This window comes from Sminthopsis crassicaudata, chromosome 1, assembly GCF_048593235.1.
Source record: "Sminthopsis crassicaudata isolate SCR6 chromosome 1, ASM4859323v1, whole genome shotgun sequence".
In the NCBI taxonomy this organism is placed as follows: Eukaryota; Metazoa; Chordata; class Mammalia; order Dasyuromorphia; family Dasyuridae; genus Sminthopsis; species Sminthopsis crassicaudata.
In genome coordinates, this window is record NC_133617.1 from 669,516,477 (window position 1) to 669,536,967 (window position 20,491).

General features: G+C 36.0%; 1 protein-coding gene across 5 annotated transcripts in view; it reads right to left on the minus strand.

Moving 5' to 3' along the window:
* Nucleotides 1-1,421: 1,421 nt before the first annotated feature.
* The window catches only part of USP4 (ubiquitin specific peptidase 4), a 61,448-nt gene continuing 42,378 nt past the window's right edge, over nucleotides 1,422-20,491 (minus strand). For all 5 annotated transcript variants that reach the window (XM_074262704.1, XM_074262780.1, XM_074262958.1 and 2 more), the window contains 8 exons: nucleotides 19,876-19,964; nucleotides 8,832-9,068; nucleotides 7,554-7,624; nucleotides 7,072-7,190; nucleotides 6,047-6,196; nucleotides 3,530-3,633; nucleotides 2,181-2,269; nucleotides 1,422-1,797 (listed from right to left, as the gene is read on the minus strand). In XM_074262704.1, coding sequence (XP_074118805.1) covers nucleotides 1,636-1,797; nucleotides 2,181-2,269; nucleotides 3,530-3,633; nucleotides 6,047-6,196; nucleotides 7,072-7,190; nucleotides 7,554-7,624; nucleotides 8,832-9,068; nucleotides 19,876-19,964 — 1,021 coding nt within the window. In that variant the 3' untranslated portion in view covers nucleotides 1,422-1,635. The remainder of the gene's footprint in view (nucleotides 1,798-2,180; nucleotides 2,270-3,529; nucleotides 3,634-6,046; nucleotides 6,197-7,071; nucleotides 7,191-7,553; nucleotides 7,625-8,831; nucleotides 9,069-19,875; nucleotides 19,965-20,491) is intronic.

Here is a 20,491-nt window from a genome sequence, read left to right on the forward strand (position 1 = left end):
GGCTTGGGCCACATTCCCCTTACTCTACAACCGTGGAAAACCAAATTCATTGCCGTGACATTGGTTCTTTTTTAGTTTGCACCCAGGGGTCCAGCTCCTGATCTGGCATGTTTGAGGAAAAGGCGGTCCCGGACAGAGCTAGTGATGTCAGTAGATAAAAAGCCAAGATAGGCAGTCCTAGGCACAAGAGAAAGGCAGTGGCATTGGGGCAGGGGCATTTTAAAAAATGGAGATGGAGAAATTAAGTTTTTGAACTAGAAGATCATACTGATTATGGATTAATTTCAGGAATGCTGACAGGTTTTGTAGGTAAAAAAAAAAAAACACCTTTGGCATATGCATGTAAAAACATGGAAAGAGGGATCTGTGTTCTATAATTAGAAGGTGTCTGATACAAGAGGCAGAAATAAAAAGTGTCCACAGTTAGTGCTTGATTAGCAGTCTCTGCAAGAAAACTAACTGAAATGAAAATCAGAACACTGATGCCAAAAGCAGGCCTAAAATTCAGAGATCAGGGAAAGAAGACATGAAAAGAAAGAAGGGGGAAAAACTAGAGAAACAAAATGCTTCCTATCCCCTCCAACTATGCAACCAGAATGGAAAGTTGGTTGGCAAGGACTAATTTTTCTTTTACCAAATGGTTCTTTTTTAGCACTGATGCAAATGACAAGGAATTCTAAGTTGTAGATCCTAAAGACAAGCAGGGGAAAGACATTACCAAAATTACTGACTCCAGGGAAAGAAGACAACTTTTCAGCAGTCTTAAAGATGGGGAGATTGCTGTTAGCTATAGCTTTAAAAAAAAAAAAAAAATCCAGCTGAGTATAGAATTAAAATGTTTCAATTCATTACTGAATACAGTAGTCATTAGCATCTAAAGATATCCCACACTAGGGGAGAGGACAGGAGATTCAAATACATTTAACATCTACACTTATTGAGAAAGCAGTTGCATTCAAGTCATTTCATTCTGAAAATACCCAAAGGATCCAAAATCAGAAATCAAAATGAATGTTGTCTTCAAGGGAAAGGGGGGGAATTCTTCAAGTAAATCTGTGTCAAGGTACAAGAATGGCAAATCAAAAAGTGCCCAATTTCACTTTTTGAGTGGGTTTCCTGTAGGAGAAGCTACAACAGCAGCTGGCAAAGAGAAATGGGAAAGTGAATATCTGAGAATTCTGGATTATAATCAATACAGAGGGTTCACTATTGCCAACAAATCATTTGGTTGCACCAAGAAGAGCTACTTTGGAGATTTTCCTGGAGAAATATTCTTCCCCCCACAATGGTATGCTTTATCATCTTTTCATACCCCCTCCCACCCTCCCACCCATTCCACTCCCCAATCATAATGTGTGGCTCCTCCAGCCTTACAGCCAGCCCCTTATCCTGCTGACCCCAGCTCTGTAGCATCACAGGTGTTGACAGAACTTTCCCACAACTTGTATTTAAAAATAATAATTCAGCCTCTCAACATAACCCTTCATGAGCAAACAGGGTCTTTTTTTTCTCTTCTGTTCCATAAAAAAGGAATTTTCCTTATGGATGGCAGTCTGTACATCTGGCAGCTTTTAGAGTGCAAGAGATGTTCCAGATGTGTCAAATGGTATTCTAAGTGGCTGTCTTCAGGCAGTTTCAGTTGGTATCCATGCTATACATGTCATCCTCTTCCAGCCCCTCCTGGGAGCGCTTTCCTTTCTTCCCCGCATCTGAGGGGCCAGGGAAACCCGGGAGTGAGGGTGCCTTATAAAATTCATCATCCCGACGCTGGTAAAACAACACATATGCTGCTTTTGTCTGAAAAACAAGAAGAGTCAATCTGATAAGTTTAATCAAATACAGTCTGGGAAAACCTCTTGTTTATCTTGGTATCACTACTGACTGTAGTGACACACAGTAGCAACTAAAGAGTGTATTCCTCACCTTTAGAGTCAACAACAGACAAGAGTTTTTGGAATCTATTCTGTCACTACTCAAGATGTGAGGTGTCTCAAGTGTCCCAGGTACAGAGACTGTTTAAATCAGGTTAATTTAATGGCTCTAAGACATAGACCTACTTTCTTATTATAGCTATTTCTCATTTCCTCTCATGACACCCATGTTTCAAAAGTTTTCCATCTTTAATTCATACTAGCTGATTGCAGGAACTTGGTAACTTCAACCAACTCAAAAGTACTCACCACTATTTGATCCTCAGAGGCCAGAGATACATTACTATCATCAAAGTAATACCATTTGCCATTCAGTTTGTTTTTTGCATATGCAGTATCTGTCAAGTCAGAGAAGAATATATTAGCAATTACTGAAGAGGATATCCATGCTAAATCAACGATAGCAAAGATTTTTCAAAAAAATTAACTGAACTTAACTCTTACTGAGACATACAGCAAATTGGAGTCTGATGTAGCATGAACAAATAAGTGATTTTCTAATCTGTTTCTACGAAAATATTTGCTTCAAATAAACAAGCAATGGATCTTTTGGTGATCAACGCTCTAAGTTGGATTTCTGGCAATTAATCTCACAAACATAGATAGCTAGTATCAGGCTATAAGCCAGCTGGAATATGACAATATTTAAGACTGGTAGAGTTCATAGATAGGAGCCAAAGTTCATTATTCATGTTAAATAAAATATTATGTTTAAAAAAGAAATGCAAACTGAGTTAAAATCTGTCTGAAATTTAAAAAGCCGATAAGGCTATTTTATTCAAGGCTACCCAGACACAGCACCATGTCTTCAAATATGGCAATCTTATTTAGTGATTATACACTAGACTGTCAGTATGCTTGTTGAAGAAAGAAATGCTTCCCAAAGAAATCCAAATGAATTCTTTGATTTTTAATGACATAGTATTGAAGGATCCCACTTAAGAAACAATGATTCTTGTTCTATCAACCCTAGCTCAGGTTCCTAAATACCTCACTAATAATAGTAATATATATTAATAATAAAACTACAACAAACTTGTCTTACCTGGTGTCCTCACCTCCAATTACATATTACTACATTAATCTTTCCTAAACTATATTCACCTGAAGCGTAGCTACAACTTACCCTCTTAAGCCATTATCTATCATCTTTCTCTAAAACAACTCTCCGATCTAACCAAACTAGTACAAAATTCCTCAGTTTCTGCCTCTATGCCTTTACCAATGCTATTTTCCCTGCCTGGATGCCCCTTTTTAATTTCTCTATTGAAATCTTCCGAGTTTAGTATTCACCTCCATAAACCCTCTACAGCCTAGTTGAAATCAAACTCTCGCCTTCTTTTGTACTCTAAAGTACTTTCTTCCGAACTTCATCTGGCACTTAGCCTAATATCTTATTTGCACATGTAAATGTTTGTATGTGCAGCAGGTATACACAACCTGTCTGCACAATCTGATTGTAAGATCTGAAAGGTAGAAATTATGTCATATTTCATTGTAACCCAGACACTTAATATAGTACATACATATAGGAGCAGTTCAATTAAAACTTGCTGACACTGAAAAATTTAGAGAATGACATGCAATTTGGTACTTACAGTGGCCCACACCCATGGCTCCATAATGATTTGATACTGCAATGAGGTCATAGACATAAGGGCCAGCTGCCGGGTCACAGACAAACTCAGACATGTGCAGGTCCCTGAAGACATTACATATAAGGCGTCCCATAAGTATGTGAAATTACAGGTAAAATCTAGCAGACACTAAGTATTTATCAAGATTTCACCACATACCAAATATGAAATATTACATAACAAATTAGAGAAGCAAGCTTTACTGATAAAAGAGTATATGTCCAAATAAAGACAAAAAGGACTACAGATTATAAAATGGAGAATTTTGACTACCAAAAAAACAAAACAAAAAAACCCAACAACAATAACAACAAAAAAAAAACCCAATTCCTTTTAAATGTTTGCTTTGTACAAACAAGAATTGCAATTAAAATTAGAAAGGAAACAACTGGGGAGGGAGGAAAAAACTTTTTTGCAAAAAGTCATATCTGGACAAAATGGGTAACTGAAGGAAGGTACCTCCCATGGACATCCCTCAGCAAAAAACTGAAATTCATCATGCTAACCAATGATCAAGAAATCCAAATAAAAAACTCCTTCCACCAAAGAACTTTACAAAACATCAGCAAAAAGCTGAAAGGAAATAAGAAAGGAGGCTACCAGCAAAGCCAGTAATAACCCAAACACCAATTATCTGCCAACATGATGAAAAATAAGACAGAGACATGTGTAGTCTACTATGAAAATTTTACCTCACACCCATTTAATTATCAAAGATGTCTCCCCAAAATGATAACCACCGAAAGAGTTTTAGGAAAATAGGTACTGTTTGCATAAACTGTTTCACCTGCTGAACTGGAATAACGATTCTGAAAAGGAATTTGGAAATATACCCCTGAAATGAGTAAACTGTCCATTGATGAATCAGTAAGAAATAGATTCAAATTCTAGCTCTCACATTTACAAGATGTGGGACTATGGGAAATTATTTCCTCTTTCTGGCTTTGGCTTATCCTTATACTATAACCCTCACAGAATTATTATAAGGAATGTTTTATAAAATTTCAAGTGCTAATATGGAACTATGTCCTAAGGGCTATAAAACTATAAATCTTCTACTGGGTTTGTATCCCAAAGAGACTATAAAAGAGGGGAAAGGATCCGATGTGCAAAAATGTTTGTAGCAGCACTTTTTGTAATAGTAAGAAACTGAAAATTGAATGGATACCCATCAGTTGGGGAATAGCTGAATAAGCTATAGAATGTAATGAAATGTTATTCTATAACAAATGATGAGCAGGCTGCTTTCAGAAAAGCCTGGAAAGACTTATATGAACTGATGCTTAATGAAGCAAGCAGAACCAAGAGAACATTGTAATAGTAACAAGATTATGTGATGATCAACTGTGATACACATGGCTCTTTTCAACAATGAGGTGATTCAAGGCAATTGCAATAGACTTAAGACAGAAAGTGTCATCCACATCCAGAAAAAAAACTAATGGAGACTGAATATGGATCACCCAAAGCATAATATTTTCAATTTTTTTGTTGTATTTTTCCTTTCTTGAGTTTTGTACCCCTTTTGATCTTATTTTTCTTGCTCAGCATGACAAAAATGAAAATATGTTTAGAAGAACTGCACACAGTAAACTGTTATTACTACAGATTGATTGCTATCTCCCGGAGGGAAGAAGAGGGGGGAGAGGGAGAAAAATTAAAACACAAGGTTTTGTGAAGGTGGATGTTGAAAACTATCTTTGAATGCATTTGCAAAAATAAAATACCATTAAAAAAGTTCAAGTGCTAGATAAATGTTGAAAGGGCTGAAACTCTGAGTTGATGCATGGGGTGGACAACAGAGCACTTAAGGCTAATAATTGATTAGACAATACTCTGTTAGCATATGCTTGGAAAATGACCCTTCCCACTATTCTGTACTGTTTCAATCTTTTGGTGTATACAGAGAATTGTGGGAGGGATTAAGGGGTGGAGTAAGACAAGCCAGAGTCACTTTGGCAATAGAAAGGGAGGTCATGGAGATCCTGTGTCCATCCAATTCATTTCTACCCCTAAAGACCAAGGACTTCTACTTATCCTGACTCTGGCTGATTCTAAGGTATCCAGGGTGCTAACTCGGTCTTCACAAAATGTGTCATGTGATTATTATTATACTGAGTCAAAATAGAAGAATGGAAGCTAGGAATTTGGGATCAGATCCCAGTGTCCTCAGTGTCTTAGTCAGATGATACTGTTCATGCTTTACATATTCTACCCTGACTATATCAGCCAAAAAGAAATAGCAGAAGGAAGAAAAAAGATGTCTAACGATTTCCCAGATATAGGGGTTCTGTAATGAAGGGAGAAAATATGATTCAATTATAGTCACAGCTAAAGACACTTTACACAAAAATGAATCAGTCATTTGAACTCTGGACCATAAAATGGCAATACTTAGGGGTCAAAGTCCAGCAGTATTGCTGCAGCATTTCTTATGTGATTGTAACTTTGTCTGACATAAATATTAAAGAATCCTACCTTATTGGAAATTCAACTACTGTGTCAAGTTTATCCCTCCAGTATCTGTTGTATGAAAATCGCTTGAGATGAACCACCAATATTTTTGGCAAGGACCACAAGTCAAATTTCTTTGTAGCCTGTTGATGTTTCTTACAGTTAGGACAATACCTGAAGAGGAAATAAAAATTCTCACTACAGAATCAAACTAACTTTATCATGAAAGCATTCAGACAAACTTTCAATTATTACCCTAGTCACAATCTTTTTTTTATTTTTTTATTTTTATAAAAGTAAAGATTACAGGTCCTCAACTCTTCCACATATATATCCTATGAGAGAGGCTCAATGCACTCACTATATCTACTCCACACACAGATATATACAGAACAGAGAATTTTAGGAAATAGCTAAAGGAACTAATATCTTTTGTATCAGAAATATTGATCAATTTCCTTTAATTGTTCTTCTCTGCCCCAGAACAAAGCTGAGTCTAGTACATAAAACATTACTTCAGTACCACACAAAGAGTAATAGTATTTCTAACCCTGGAAAACACAATCAATTAGTGCAGAAAAGACTGCCATGAAGTTATTTCCAGATTGCGCTTTACAATACTCAGTATAAAAGAAAAAATTTACTTGAATAGTTCATTGATGAAAACAATGGCTATGGCTTTAAGCAGTATGGGCATCCTCGCCAATGAAACAGACTATAACCTTGAAACACCTTGGCAAACAGTTCATTAATTGCTTCAACCTAAACATTCACCAACCACCCTATGTCCTACCTAGATATAAATCACTCCAATCTCAGTCAGGCTGGTCTTTGGATTACCAAGTACATAACTAGATTCTGAATCTTGGTAGGATTTGCAAGAGTTTGCCCTCTGCTGTCACATCTAAGATTACCAGCATGTCATAAAAGAAGCAATAGAGGATTTTAGGGAAGAACAGTGTAGATGCATGTGCACACACATGCACACACATATGTCCACTCACATGCTGCATACTACTCTCTCAAAAATATACATTTACTCAACTTACCAGGGATCATGCTCCCCAAGGGTTTCCATGGTAGTGAAGAGCTCTATGCAATCTCGGAGAGCCACTGTTGTTTTCTTCTTCTTCTGGGGCTGTAGCATACTGCTGTGTTTATCATAAGCCTGTGAGAAACACAGTGGTTAAGTTTGGTGCCACAAAGTTGACCAAAGACAAAAAGAAACTCTAATCAGACAAGGCAATATATTTTTCAGGTTTGGTGGAATGCATTGCATAAAATTTTTGACATTGTGTTTTTCAATCTCAATTTGAAATCCACATCTAATATGCACTGTGCAATGTGAAAATAAATCAAGTTGCTACATTCTCATTTGAACTCTGATGAAAATCATAAAAATTATTCAAAGATGAAAAACCCTTTTGCACATCCTAATTGTTCTACTTAGGGTCCTTATTCCAACATCTATATCATAAAGCCTGAGAAACCCAGTCTAAACTGAATCAATTAGGCAAGCCAAATTACCTACCTCTGATTCTTGTTCATCGTAGTGAAGACACCGGGTTTCGGTGTCCCAATCAACAGCAACTGTGGAACGAGCTGTGGAAGAGAAGGACAAGATTTCCATTTCCTGCTCACTGGCCAGCAAGAGAAGAAGCTGCTTGGGTGGCTGCTTTCCAGGTGATGGGAAAACAGAGAAGGATCAAAGTCAAGATCTAACTTTGGCACCAGCTACTCCCTGAAATTTCTCATAATTAGACCCATCACCCTCTGGCCTGCCCCTAAATCTTTCGAAGCAGGGAGTTTTCTCCCTCCTTTCTCATATAAATTCTCATTTCTAAAGGCCTGGCCAGGTCTTCACATGAACTGCAAGGAAATCCAATGCCTGACCATATAAGTGGATGGCACTTTATATGTGCATGTCAAGTTAATTTTCATAAAATAACCTTAAAGGTCATAATAATACTCTTACCTACATCTTAAAAAAAAAAGTCAGAATTCTTTAGCAAATTGAAACCTACTATGTGCTTTTTAAATAAAATAACACTGTGAGGAAGGCAATATAAGTATTGTACCATTCCACAGATGAAAATAAGACAGATGTCAATTGACATTTTCACTCCTCCACAATTCATAATTATTAACTGCTCTCATAGTCTCTCAATGGCCTTCCACATCAGCACTTGGCTCCTAGGTAATCATCTCTGGTTATCTATGTTATTCTAGTTGTTAACTCATTTAGCAAATATTTATGAAGTGCAGGGACCCCAACTATCATTCAAGACTATATCTTATGAATATCCTTGTGGGGAAAAAATTAGACTAGAAAAGATCCAAATATTGGAAGAAAGATGGTGCTAATACAGAGATCATGACTTGTTCCTTCTCTTACTGGGGTATTATGTGCAGAGGAGAGACAGGTTCTTCTTTGTGGTCCTTAGCAGGGAAATATAAGGTCAAAGAATTTAGAGCTAACAAACTTTAAAATTGTCTAGGCCAACCTCAATTTATAGTCCTATCCAAAAAAGAGGACATAATACAAAGTCATACAGGTGTTAACAAACCCTGGAATCAGATCTGGGATATGTCTTACAAGTACGGTGTAGCCAATAGATATTAGCTCGTCAGACATTCTTCCAACAGTGACTTTTATGCAGTCAAGTTTATGATGTATCTTCACTATTTATTGTGAAATACATACACAGACACAGACATACATAGAGTATTTTTCACTAGTTTTCAGATCTACAAATAAACTGACATCTGCTAATTAAATCAGTTCTAAAAGTACAAAGAAAATGCTTACAGTTCAGTTTAAGGAGTTTCCCATCTGCTGCAAGAGAATTGATGTCAGTGGTGCCATAGGAATTTACCAGGCTGAAGGTAAAAAGCCTTTTCTTGCAGTGCTGGCCTCTGACTCTCTTCGGGACATTTTGATGGGACTCATTTCCCAATTCATGTTCCACAGAGTCCTCTGATGAACAGGTCTCTGTTTCTGTGGGTTGTCCTTTGCTTTCATCTTGATGTTCCATTTCTTCTTCTCCTGATATAAGTAAAAAATGAAGTCTAGCCTCAATACTTTAGGTTGTGGTTTTTTGGTTTTTTTTTTAAATTTATTTAAAGAATCATGTCTATGTTTAACATATATTGGACTTCTTGCCACCTAGGAGAAGGCATGGGGAAATGGAGGGAAAATTGGAACACAAGGTTTTGCATGGGCTAATGTTGAAGAATTGTCCATGCATATGTTTTGAAAAATAAAAAGCTTTAATTAAAAAAAAAAAAAAAATCATGTCTAAAGATCATTAGTAGAATTATCCTTCATAATATCTACCTGCACATAAAAGCAAGTAATATTTTGCCTTGGATGTAAGTATCACTTAACTTTTTCTAAATCCATTTTCATTTGGTCCTCCTACCAGGCCCATGAAGCAGGCTAAAAGGCATAGCTAAAATCATTTTACAGATAAGAAGGTTAAGACCTTTCCTATACAAGATCACAAAGTCAAGAGTCCAACAGGTCTGTAAATCTTATGTCTAAGAGCAGAAGCATGAATTTATGGTTTCACAGAAGAACAGAAGGAAAGTAGGAAAGTCTACTTTGCTTCTGTTATTTCTATTTCTAAGCCCACTAGTCACATAAATGTCTCTGCAGACACCAGTATTCAGTGCAGCTAGTCAATACTGCTGAGATCTTCAGAGACAAACACAGAAAGAACATCCATTAACCCAGAATAGCAAGGGAATCAAAAAACCTGACAAAATTAATACTAACCACATAGGAACACCCCAATGAATAGAATCACACTATTTCAAAAATTGCTTCCTTGTGAGCTACTTCCACTGACAGATCAAACATTCCATACAATCACTAATAATAACAGCAGTAACCACAATAACGCTTTTAAAGTTTTATCTTTTACAGAAAATACAAAAGGTTCTATATTAGAGATCATCTCATGACTTAAATCTCATGACAATTCTAGGCAGTCCAATTAGCAATACTGACTAATGAGTTTATTAATACCCTTACTTTACAAGTAAAGAAACTGAGGCTCTGAGACAGTAGGTATTTTAGCCATATTCATATATCTACTAATTGTCTAAGATGAAGTTTGAACCTATTTTCCAGACCTTATGTTCTATACTTTATGAGAAACAAGGAAAACTTCTACAGCACTAAGAAGGCATTGGAGGGTGACATCTATAGAGATTAAACAAAATGAACTCAACACTAAATCTTTCTCTGACTTATAAGGTACTTTGTAATCTGGCAGCACTTCTTTCTAATACTTCCCACTGTCCAAGACAGGGGGGAAAAAAAGTTTCCTTAAGTCTGGATAAATAAAGAGTTTTGTTATCTGCTTTAAAGAAAAGCAGAAGAAAATTATTTAAAAAAAAAAAAAAAAAAAAAAAAAAAAAAGAACAGGGTTTCTACCCTATGCATTGCTTCTAAGTGTTAAAGAATCTAAAGTCAAGAAGTAAGCTTAAAGGGGGAGAAGGGGGCAGGAGGAAGAGGAAGAGAAAAAAGAATAGGTAGTTAGTTCATGACTTTCTGAAGAGTTGTCTGGCAGAACCAAATGCTATCCAGGGCGTTTTTGTCAAACTGAGAGATGAATATAGACCAGGGTCTACTTTTATCTATATCTCTCAGGGTCTACTTCCTTCCTTCCTACTGGTTGGTCTAGGACATTAACACAGTTCAAGTACTACTGACTCTACATCTGCAAATCAAGTAGCTGAATACAAGCGTAAACAACAATGAGTTTGAACAGAAGAATTGTTTTTGATATTGATATTGTCAAAACACTACTATCTACTGCAAAGACCCCCACAGTTATGAATCCTTAACATTAGAGTCCCAAGTCTAACTATAGCAAGAACCACGCTCTTAAAACTCAAGCATTAAGGGCTCCCTCTAAATGAGGAGCACCTTGAAAATGTGCTTGACTGAGATAGCAGAGCAGCAACAAAGTGAGATCCCTTCAAACATGTCTTGCCCATCGACTGGAGAAGAGCTAAATAAGTTATGGTATGTGAATGTAATGGAATATTATTGTTCTATAAGATATGATGAACAGGCTAATTTTTGAAAAGCCTACATGAAAAGGCTTACATGAACTGATGCTAAATGAAGTGAATAAAACCAAAAGATCATTGCACACAGCAACAAGAAGATCAACTGTGATGGACTTGGCTCTTTTCAACAATTTTGCAAAACAATTCCAAGAGACATGGATGGAAAGTGCCATCAATGTCCAAAGAGAGAATACTATGGGGACTGAATGTGGATCAAAACATAGCATTTTTATCTTTTTTGGGAGTCTTGGTTTTTTTTTTTCCTCTCAAATTTTTCCCCCGTTTGAGCTGATTTTTCTTGTGCAGCATGATGAATATAGAAATGTGTTTAGAACTGCATATATTTAATCTATATCAGATTGCTTGCTATCTTTGAGGGAGAAAAATGTGGAACACAAGGCTTTGCAAAGGTACATTTTTTTGGGGGAAAATACCATAATTTATTTTTATTTATTTAAATAGTTTTTATTTACCAGATATATGCATAGGCAACTTCACAATATTGACAATTGCCCCCCCCCCAGATAGCAGGTTGACCAACACATGTTAAATATGTTTGAGTATAAATTAAACAATAAATGTATACATGTCCAAACAACTGTTTTGCTGTATAAAAAGAATCAGACTTTGAAATAGTGTACAATTAGCCTGTGAAGGAAATCCAAAATGCAGGCAGACAAAATTAGAAGGATTGGGAATTCTATGTAGTGGTTCATAATCATCTCCTAGAGTTCTTTTGCTGGGTATAGCTGGTTCAATTCATTACTGAAAATGGCCACATTCATCAGAATTGATCATCATGAAAATACTATAATTTAATAAAGAAATTATTTTCTTCAGTGGCTTTTGGCCGAATCTGTTTTCTAATTTTTATTTTAATATTTTTTCAACAAGCTGTTGTTGACTCTTTTCATAATGTTTTTGCATCACTTTAATTTCTTTTCAAAAATTTTCTCCCTTTATTTTAACTGATGTTTAAAATCTTTCTTGAATTCTTCCAAGAATTCTTTCTGGGGTACTGTTCAATTCACATTTTTCTTTGAGCCTTTGCTGCTTTGACTTGTCTTCCTCTGGATTTCTTTCTTGATCTCCTATCTCCATATTATCTTTCTCTAGTTGAGTTCTTTTTTAGTTGCTTATTCATTTTTCCATTTTTTTTTTTTTTAACTTTCACCTTTATTTTAAAGTTGGGCTCTGCTCCTTGGGTGAACAGAGCATAGTCCCAAGCTGTTGTACTGCCGTTTCTAGAGCTAGTTCTAGGATACTGAAAGTTTTCAGTTCTAAGGTGATATGATCTAAAAAAAGATGTGGTTACTGTTATCCTAGTATTTGTTCTAGTCTATGAGCCCTCACAAGCCCTCTTCTATACCCTGGAACCACATTTAGGGCCTCTGCTTCCCTGTGGTTAAAAGTGATAGTCGTTCTTTCCACACTTCAGTTAAAAAAGAGCCCTTACTCTCATGAGGGATCACAAGTTTTTCTCATTGCACTAGAATTGTGACCAGTGCTCCTTCTTCCCAACAGCCTCAAAGGATAATGTGTTGGCATTGCATTTTGTCCTGGTTCAATGACCCAGAACTGTATATGAACAATATGATAGAATCATGAACCCAGTTCCAGTTTAAAAAAATAGAAAAAAAATCACTTGAAATCTTTTGACTACTTTCTAGTTGACACTCTCCCTGTCCCCTTTCTCCCCCACCCCAGGCTATTTGTGGACTAAGTGTGAAGTATTCAGAAGCTGCATACTCCCAAGGAAGCTTGTGCTGAGCTCCTGGGACCAAACACTATTCTGTGAGACAGACTTTTCCTGTCAACCTCCTAAATTAAGAGTCTTGGGCTAGAAAATTTAGTTCTCTATACCACTTATTTTTAAATTTTTGACAAAAATGCACTGGCTCCGGCAGACAGGTTTTATAACCCATTGGAAGGGCAGTGTCCAGTGCGAGCAGCTCCACTGTCTTTAGATAATTGCCAGGTGATGTGGAGAGACCCAGAAAGTGGTGAATGGAAGGGACCAGATAGGTTAACTGCTTGGGGGAGAGAGTTTGCTTGTATCTCCACAGATGGGAGAAGGAATCAGATGGGTGCCAACGATCCGTATTCGCCTTGTCCATCGGAGAGAGACTGAGCAGACCCTTGAAATGAAGGAGAAGACCCAAGAAACATCAGGTGGTACCGTTGCTGACTATGCCCACCACTGAAAGAACCTGGCAGTTATGGCATTTGACTCATGGACATCAAAAACTGTCGGACTTGAAAATCCTCAGAAATCATTGGATTCTCTGTTATAAGACTATTGTAGGACTTGAAAGCCCTCAGGAATCACTGGGTTCTCTGAGGCATCATAAGACTATTGTAGGACTGAAAGTCCTCAGGAATCATTGGATTCTCTGAGGCATCATAAGACTGTTGCGGGACTTCAAAACCTGTAGGGATCATTGGATTCCCTAACATATAAAAAGACTGATGTGGGACTTCAAAAACTTGTGGGGATCATTGGATTCCCTAACACGTGAAGCAATGGACAATAGATTGGTTTTGGACTATATCTTGGTTGCTGAAGAAGGCATATGTGTGACTGATGTTTGCATACCCTCCTTCTCTAGGACTTCTGGAAATCTTTTAAAAAACCGTGTTGATTTATATTGTTTGTTTTATCACTACTTGCATGTACAATTCCTATTTGTTACACCACATTGAGTATGCACTGACTGTGGGGAGAGTCACCACTAATAGCCTCTGCGTTATTGCTGTGTGCTTGTGTAATAACTCCCATGCTGATGGGTTTGTGCATACTTGCCTCTAATAAGGCCCTTCAACCCAGAAACCCACTAGCAATCCCCACTTCTCTTTGATGCTTTTCATCTCCCTTCCTGAGATGTCAGGGAGGGTGTGATTATCTCCTTTTTAGTGCTTTCATCTCCCCTCCTGAGAAGTGGGAGGAGGGGCGGGGGCTGTGATCACCTCCTTTTTGGGGTTCTCACCTCCCTGAAAAGTCAGGGATGGTGCGACCACTTGTGGTCTAAAACAAAAGAAAGTGGGAGATGTAAAGGCCTAGAACTGAGCAATGCACTTGGATAATGAAGCACGTGAAACTAATTGCCAATTGGACAGTTCCCTATTAACTTGTTTGAAGGTTTACCCTCCCCAGCTGTTCTGTGCTGACTTGATTGGTAGGACAAAGAGGGAGAATCGATGTGTGTGGGAGGAGGAGGAAGGGGAAATTGAGATGCTGATGCTGAGTCAGTCTCTCCTGGCAGTTGAGGGAGGAAGGTATATGTGAGATTGCTAGACCTAACCCCCTGATCTTGACCGTAAAAGATCAAGAATAAAGATATTTAGTGATCCTGACTCCGGCTGAGTGATTGATGCCCTTTCTGGGAAGTCGAACTATAAGAGAATTAATTTTCCCTTAATAGACTTGCTGGTTTCAAGCCAATAGAATGCTTAAGCCTTGAAGAATTCTTTCTTTCTTTTTTTTTTTCCCCTGAGGCTGGGGTTAAGTGACTTGCCCAGGGTCACACAGCTAGAAAGTGTTAAGTGTCTGAGACCACATTTGAACTCAGGTCCTCCTGACAAGGCTGGTGCTCTATCCACTGCGCCACCTAGCTGCTCCCGAATTCTTTCTTCAAGGAGATTTTTGACCTTAAATTGAGAAGGATATTTTCTATTAAATTATAAAGAAGCTTATCTCCCCTAAGGAAAAAAAAAAAAGTAATCAAAATATGGCCTGAACAATTATTCTTAGGAGTTCTATTAATAGATGTCTCCTTTTTTTGTGTTTGTTTCTGTGCTACGGCATGGTCTGCAGAGACATCTAGTGACCAAAAGGAGAACAGCAACCAATTTGTAAAACTTAACTGAGATTGATGGGCAACAAATTTAGTTGATCAGCCCTGAAAGTGTGTGTGCTCTAGAGGAGAGAGGGGGAGAGAGAGGGAAAGAGAGGGAAAGAGGGAGGGGAAAAAGGGAAGGGGGTGAGAGAAACAGAGGGGGGGGGGAAGAAGGTGAGGATACACAGAGGGAAAGGAGAGGGAGAGAGAGAGACAGAGAATGCTTCTCTGTGTCTGTCTTTACCTTGTAAACTAATTCTCTTCTCCGCCTCCCCCCCCCCCCCAGAAAGAATGGAAATATTTCCAAGTTTTCTAAGCCTTTGGAAATAATTTCTTTACTATGAATTTCTAAGTTATGATTTCAATGTTTTTATAGCTGATGAAATATTTTAAATTTACAAATTATAAATGTTTTGAGAAAAAGAAAAAATTAGTGGAAAGAAGAGAAAATAAACAGATTTGAAAACAGTGCCTGATGTCTTTTTTAGTACTTCTCTTCTCCAATTAATTTATAAAAAGACAAATAGCTCTAGGAACTCACCATTTTGTTGATAAATTTTAGAGATTAAATTTTAATTTCTTTAATTCAGGGAAGCAACTTGAAGCTAAGTGAAGCTTAAATCTAGACGAATTTTTACTTGCTTTTAAGCAGCTTGCCTTTGTGTTATGTTTTTCTAAAAACCCTGGGAATTGATCTTGAATATCAGAAATTGTCTACTCTTGGTTTAATTGAGTCCCCAAACTTAAGTTTGTGTATTATCACTTGTTCTTTCTGTCCCCAAATTTTAAGTATTTATCTATTTCTAGGACCTCTTAATCTCTTTTATAATAGACTGTGCAAAAATGTTAGGCAGCATGCAGGACTAGATCCAGCCAAAACATTTACTACTAAAAAATTCTGAGATTTGCTTTTGTTGATCTATCCATTCCAGAGATCAGATGGTATTGCATGTTTTTTTAGCTTCACTAGCACAAAGAGGAAAGATCATCCACAAAGACAAATAGTCTAATTCATTTTTTACTAGATTTTATAATAGTGCTAAAAAAATATTTTTGCAAGCACTACCGGGTGACATGAAAAATGTTTTTTACATTATCACCTCTATCTGACATTAGGATAGTATATACAGGAATTACATCATTGGAATCAAGAATGTTCTATATTTGTCTGGTATGTGTTCACTATAGTGTGTCAAAACCTAATGGTTGAAATGATTTAACTACTTTTCAACTGAATGTCTAGTAATAAATTATAGTAATTGTATCAGAAATTCTATTACATTATTAACTGAGATGTTTAAGAAAAATTGTAATTGGATTGTTTAAGAGGGTGATGCCATTGTATTATTGCTAATTAAATCATTATTTGTAAAATTTATAAAATTATTATTTGCTATCCAAAATGGCTGTCAGATTTTTAATTGGATAAATTTTAAAACAGATCATTATTTACTTCAGTATAATCAGGTTAAAATGCCATTTTTTTCCTAACTTAGCAAGCCAAATTCCATGATTCTCACTTATCATTGTGCAAAAGATTTAACTGTTGTCACGTGTTATTTGATCATCACTTCTAAAAATCGGTAAGGTGCTAAATAAAACAGGCTGAATAGAATATACAAAACAAAATTTTGCTACACGTAGCATTCTGCTATGATTCTAAGTCACCTATCTCAGGTAATCTTTCCATTAAGTAAAATCCACAGCATCTAAAATGTTTCCATTTGAGAATATATCCAAACTTGATTCAATTGGAGTTCTCTTCTAAAGTAGAGTGTGAATTTTAGAATTGTACATTTCAGAGAAAGACTTCATTATAGAAATTATACACACCTAAGCTACATCATACATACACATCACTAAGAATAATTTATGTTGAAACAGTTAAGGAAATCAATTTAAGATTTAATCATGTATCATATAATTTGCTGAAATTTCTACTTTAATGTTGTAGTACAGTTTACACTTTGTTGGACTTCAACAATGGGAAGTTCAGAAACAGTTGATTACTTGAAGTAACTCTTTATGTAAACCAGCAGAAAGATGGTTGGAAACAATCATATGAGGAAACAATGTATTATGCAATTACATGAGCTACATAAAACAGGAATAATTACTCCACAAATTTTTGAGCATAAGCTAATCAAAAGCAGTGGGCTCTAAAATTTGTTGTGACATATATATAATGGCCTTTGGGAAAACTGAGATTCAAATCTTATAAACCCAGATCTGTTTTAGTCAAAATCTGTCCATAGTTTTAAGGATCTCTTAGGTTGTTTGAGACTTGCTATTTGGGCATTTATAAGATGTTATCAGCCTTGCTGGTGAAAGAGTAAAAAATTTTAAAATGTTCAAGTCTGAGAAATAGTCCTGGAGCTACTAGCCAACCTTCAATATTGGAGGATCTGCTTCTATATACAGCTAGATTGGGAAGTTTTACAAATTCAATTACATTAAAAAGTAAATGTAACCTAGATTTATTTTTAGTCATATTAAATTTACACTTTTATTAACTTCTCACCTACAAGCTGCAACTGCCATTGCCCTTTTAATTAAAAGCATTTGTGATCTGGTCTTGGGAACTCCACTGATACTACAGTGTTCCCATGAGGCCAAAGCCCTTTTACAGAGGCACCACCATCCAAAACTTTTATACTTAGAAGTCTATGTCCATCCAGATAAAAAAATGATGGAATATAAACGCAATTGAAATATTGCACATCAGTTTTAGAGTTATCTAAGTTAGCTTTAAATAAGAGTAAAAATACTTTCTAACAAAATTAGAAAATATTTAAATATCTTTAAATTTAAATAATTTAAATTGAATTCCACTATTGAAAGATAGTTACAAAACATTTTCTATAAACTTAGTATTATTGATATTTCTAATCTACCCTAGGCTATGATTTGTAGAATTTGCTGTTTAAGATAAAATCTTGTGGGACTGTTAATTTTCTTTTTGAACTCTAGTTTTAGATTTGTTTGTGTCATTAAACCAATTTTTCACTGCTTCAAGAAAAATACTAGCTTAATGGGAGTGACATCTGTGAATTGCTATGAGTAGATATCTATTCTTGGGGAATACTTCAGAAGTAGGAAAAGGGAGTGGTGACTTTGGGAAGACTCAGGTAGGCCCCTCTTGGCTCTGTTTCCCATACAAGAAAATTTCCTGCATAGCTAATTATGAACTTGGCTGTGATAAACCTGTCATACAACTGGCTGTCTATATAACCCTTGCCTTAAAAGAGATCAATGGGAATATATTCTCCCTACTATAACTATAACTATGTCCCCTCTTTTCCTTTTAAAGCAAATTTCTAAAATCAGGGCAGGTGGTCAACAGAAATTAATAAGCACAATACTTATGCTATTATTTAACAGATTTACAATGAAAAACAACTAATTTACTATAATAGCATGTAAGTATATAAGGTCTTGGGCAGCTAAGTTGCTCAATGGTTAAAGAACTGAGTCTGGAGTCAGGAAACCTTAATTTCAAATCTGGCTCCAGATACTTACTAGATGTATGACCCTGGGCAAGTCCTTAATCCCTATCTGTCTTAATCCACCAAAGAAGGAAACATGTCAGTATCTTTGCCAAGAAAATCTGACAGACAGTATGGTCTACAGGACCATGAAGAGTCCAATTGAATGGCTGAACAACCTGTAAGATCTTCCTGTTTTCAGTCTAATAACAGGAGTCATTTCAACAACCTAAAGAACTAAATAGATGAATATTTGAGTTTGTCATCTATCGTTGAATAGTTATAAATATTCATGTGTAAGGTTAAGTTTTTGAAATAAATCTGCATGCAGCAATATGCTTGCAAATTACCCTGGAGTTACCTCAAATAGGTCCATCATTTAGAGGGACTAGATGACCCCTAGATGTCAAGGTCTTCCTTTCCAATACCTTATCTAATGACTATTTTGACTAACTGCTCATTTTATTTGTCTCTATGGCTATAAATGAGATATAGATTTTCCCCAAATATACACTAGATCTGACTATAAAACGTCTAATAGCTATTATAGTGGATTTGATGGTCAGCATATGAAAAACTTATCCAACACTTTTTACGTACAAAGCTCTGAACTAAACATTGGAATCTCCTTTAGCCTTTTCTAATATAATTTTTTTTTCCCATTTTCCCTATGCTTTGGAAATACTGGATCCTTCTAAGCTATTAAAACAACTATATTCTCCCATATCTATACCTCTAGTTATGTTTTGTTCCCTGTGACTTCTCTCCCCATTCTGAAATCTTTTGGACACAATGAGGCATGAATCAAATAACTCTTCTTCCAACTCGTCCTTGTTCCTAAATGACACTGACTTTCTATTCAAACAGCAAGTTATTCTACACCTTTCTACTGCTTTTATATCACTGTGTATTATACTTACCTAGGATTTCATCTTATTGCTCTAGTAAAACCATAAGGTCCAAAAGAGACAAAACTATATTTTATCTAATATCTACAAAACATATCTAATACCTAGCAGAATGCTCTATATGTAACATGTCCTTAATAATGTTTGATGAATTGAAATGAAGTCCAGATTTATAAGATTAAAAGCAAAAATAAGGACAAACTTGAATCCCCAAGTAGATCATACAACATAATAACTAGGGATAAATATCATAAGTGATGGATCATTCAAGTAAAATCTAATTGCCTTTCCTAGCTTCAACCCATCACCTCTACTCAATTACAGCAATAGATTAGAAATAACAGACTTACTACAAGGGTCTTAGATTCAGATGATCTATTTTCTAACTTGATTGAACTATTTTATCTATTTTTTTCTTTGTTAAAAAGGATGGGTTATTATGGAGGATAGGAAATGTAGATATTAAGAAATGAAGGTGATGTAAGATTTTTAAAAATTAAGCTTTCAAAAACATTTATTTATCCCATGTAATAAGCACTCACCTTCACAAATGCCATTGGAACCATTGCAGGTAGCACTGTCCAGATGTGGTTTAGGAGAGTCATCTGGTAAAGGATGCTTTATGTAGCGGCTTAAAAATAAATAAATAAATAAATATAAAGCAGTTTATTAGTTGCTACACTTGTGTTTTCTGTCTACATTTGAATATATACAATTTTATAACTGGCTTCAGTTATCAACCATTTCATTTAAACCATTGCAGCCCTAGGCTTCTGCTTGATAGTGAGCATAAATCAAGGCAAGTGAAATTCTTTTCTTGAAAAAGAACATGCTTTCTAAGGGACAAATATCTGGTAATCAAGTGAAAGTATTTTCCCATTATATCTGGACTAACCTTTCCTAGATGGTATCTTTATCCACTCTTCCTGGAGTAGGTATGTTAGTTATTAAAATACTTGAAGAATCCAATTTTATAATATCTGCAAGACTGTTAAAGTTAAAAGGAGCCTGACTGAGAAAACCTTAAATAAGAGGCCAAGAGGGTTGTACTTTACTCAGAAGGCAATAGTGAACCAAGGAAAAATTTTAACCACAAAAACAATGTATTCCATATTATATGCAAACGAAATATTAGTCTAGCAGCCCACAATAGATAGT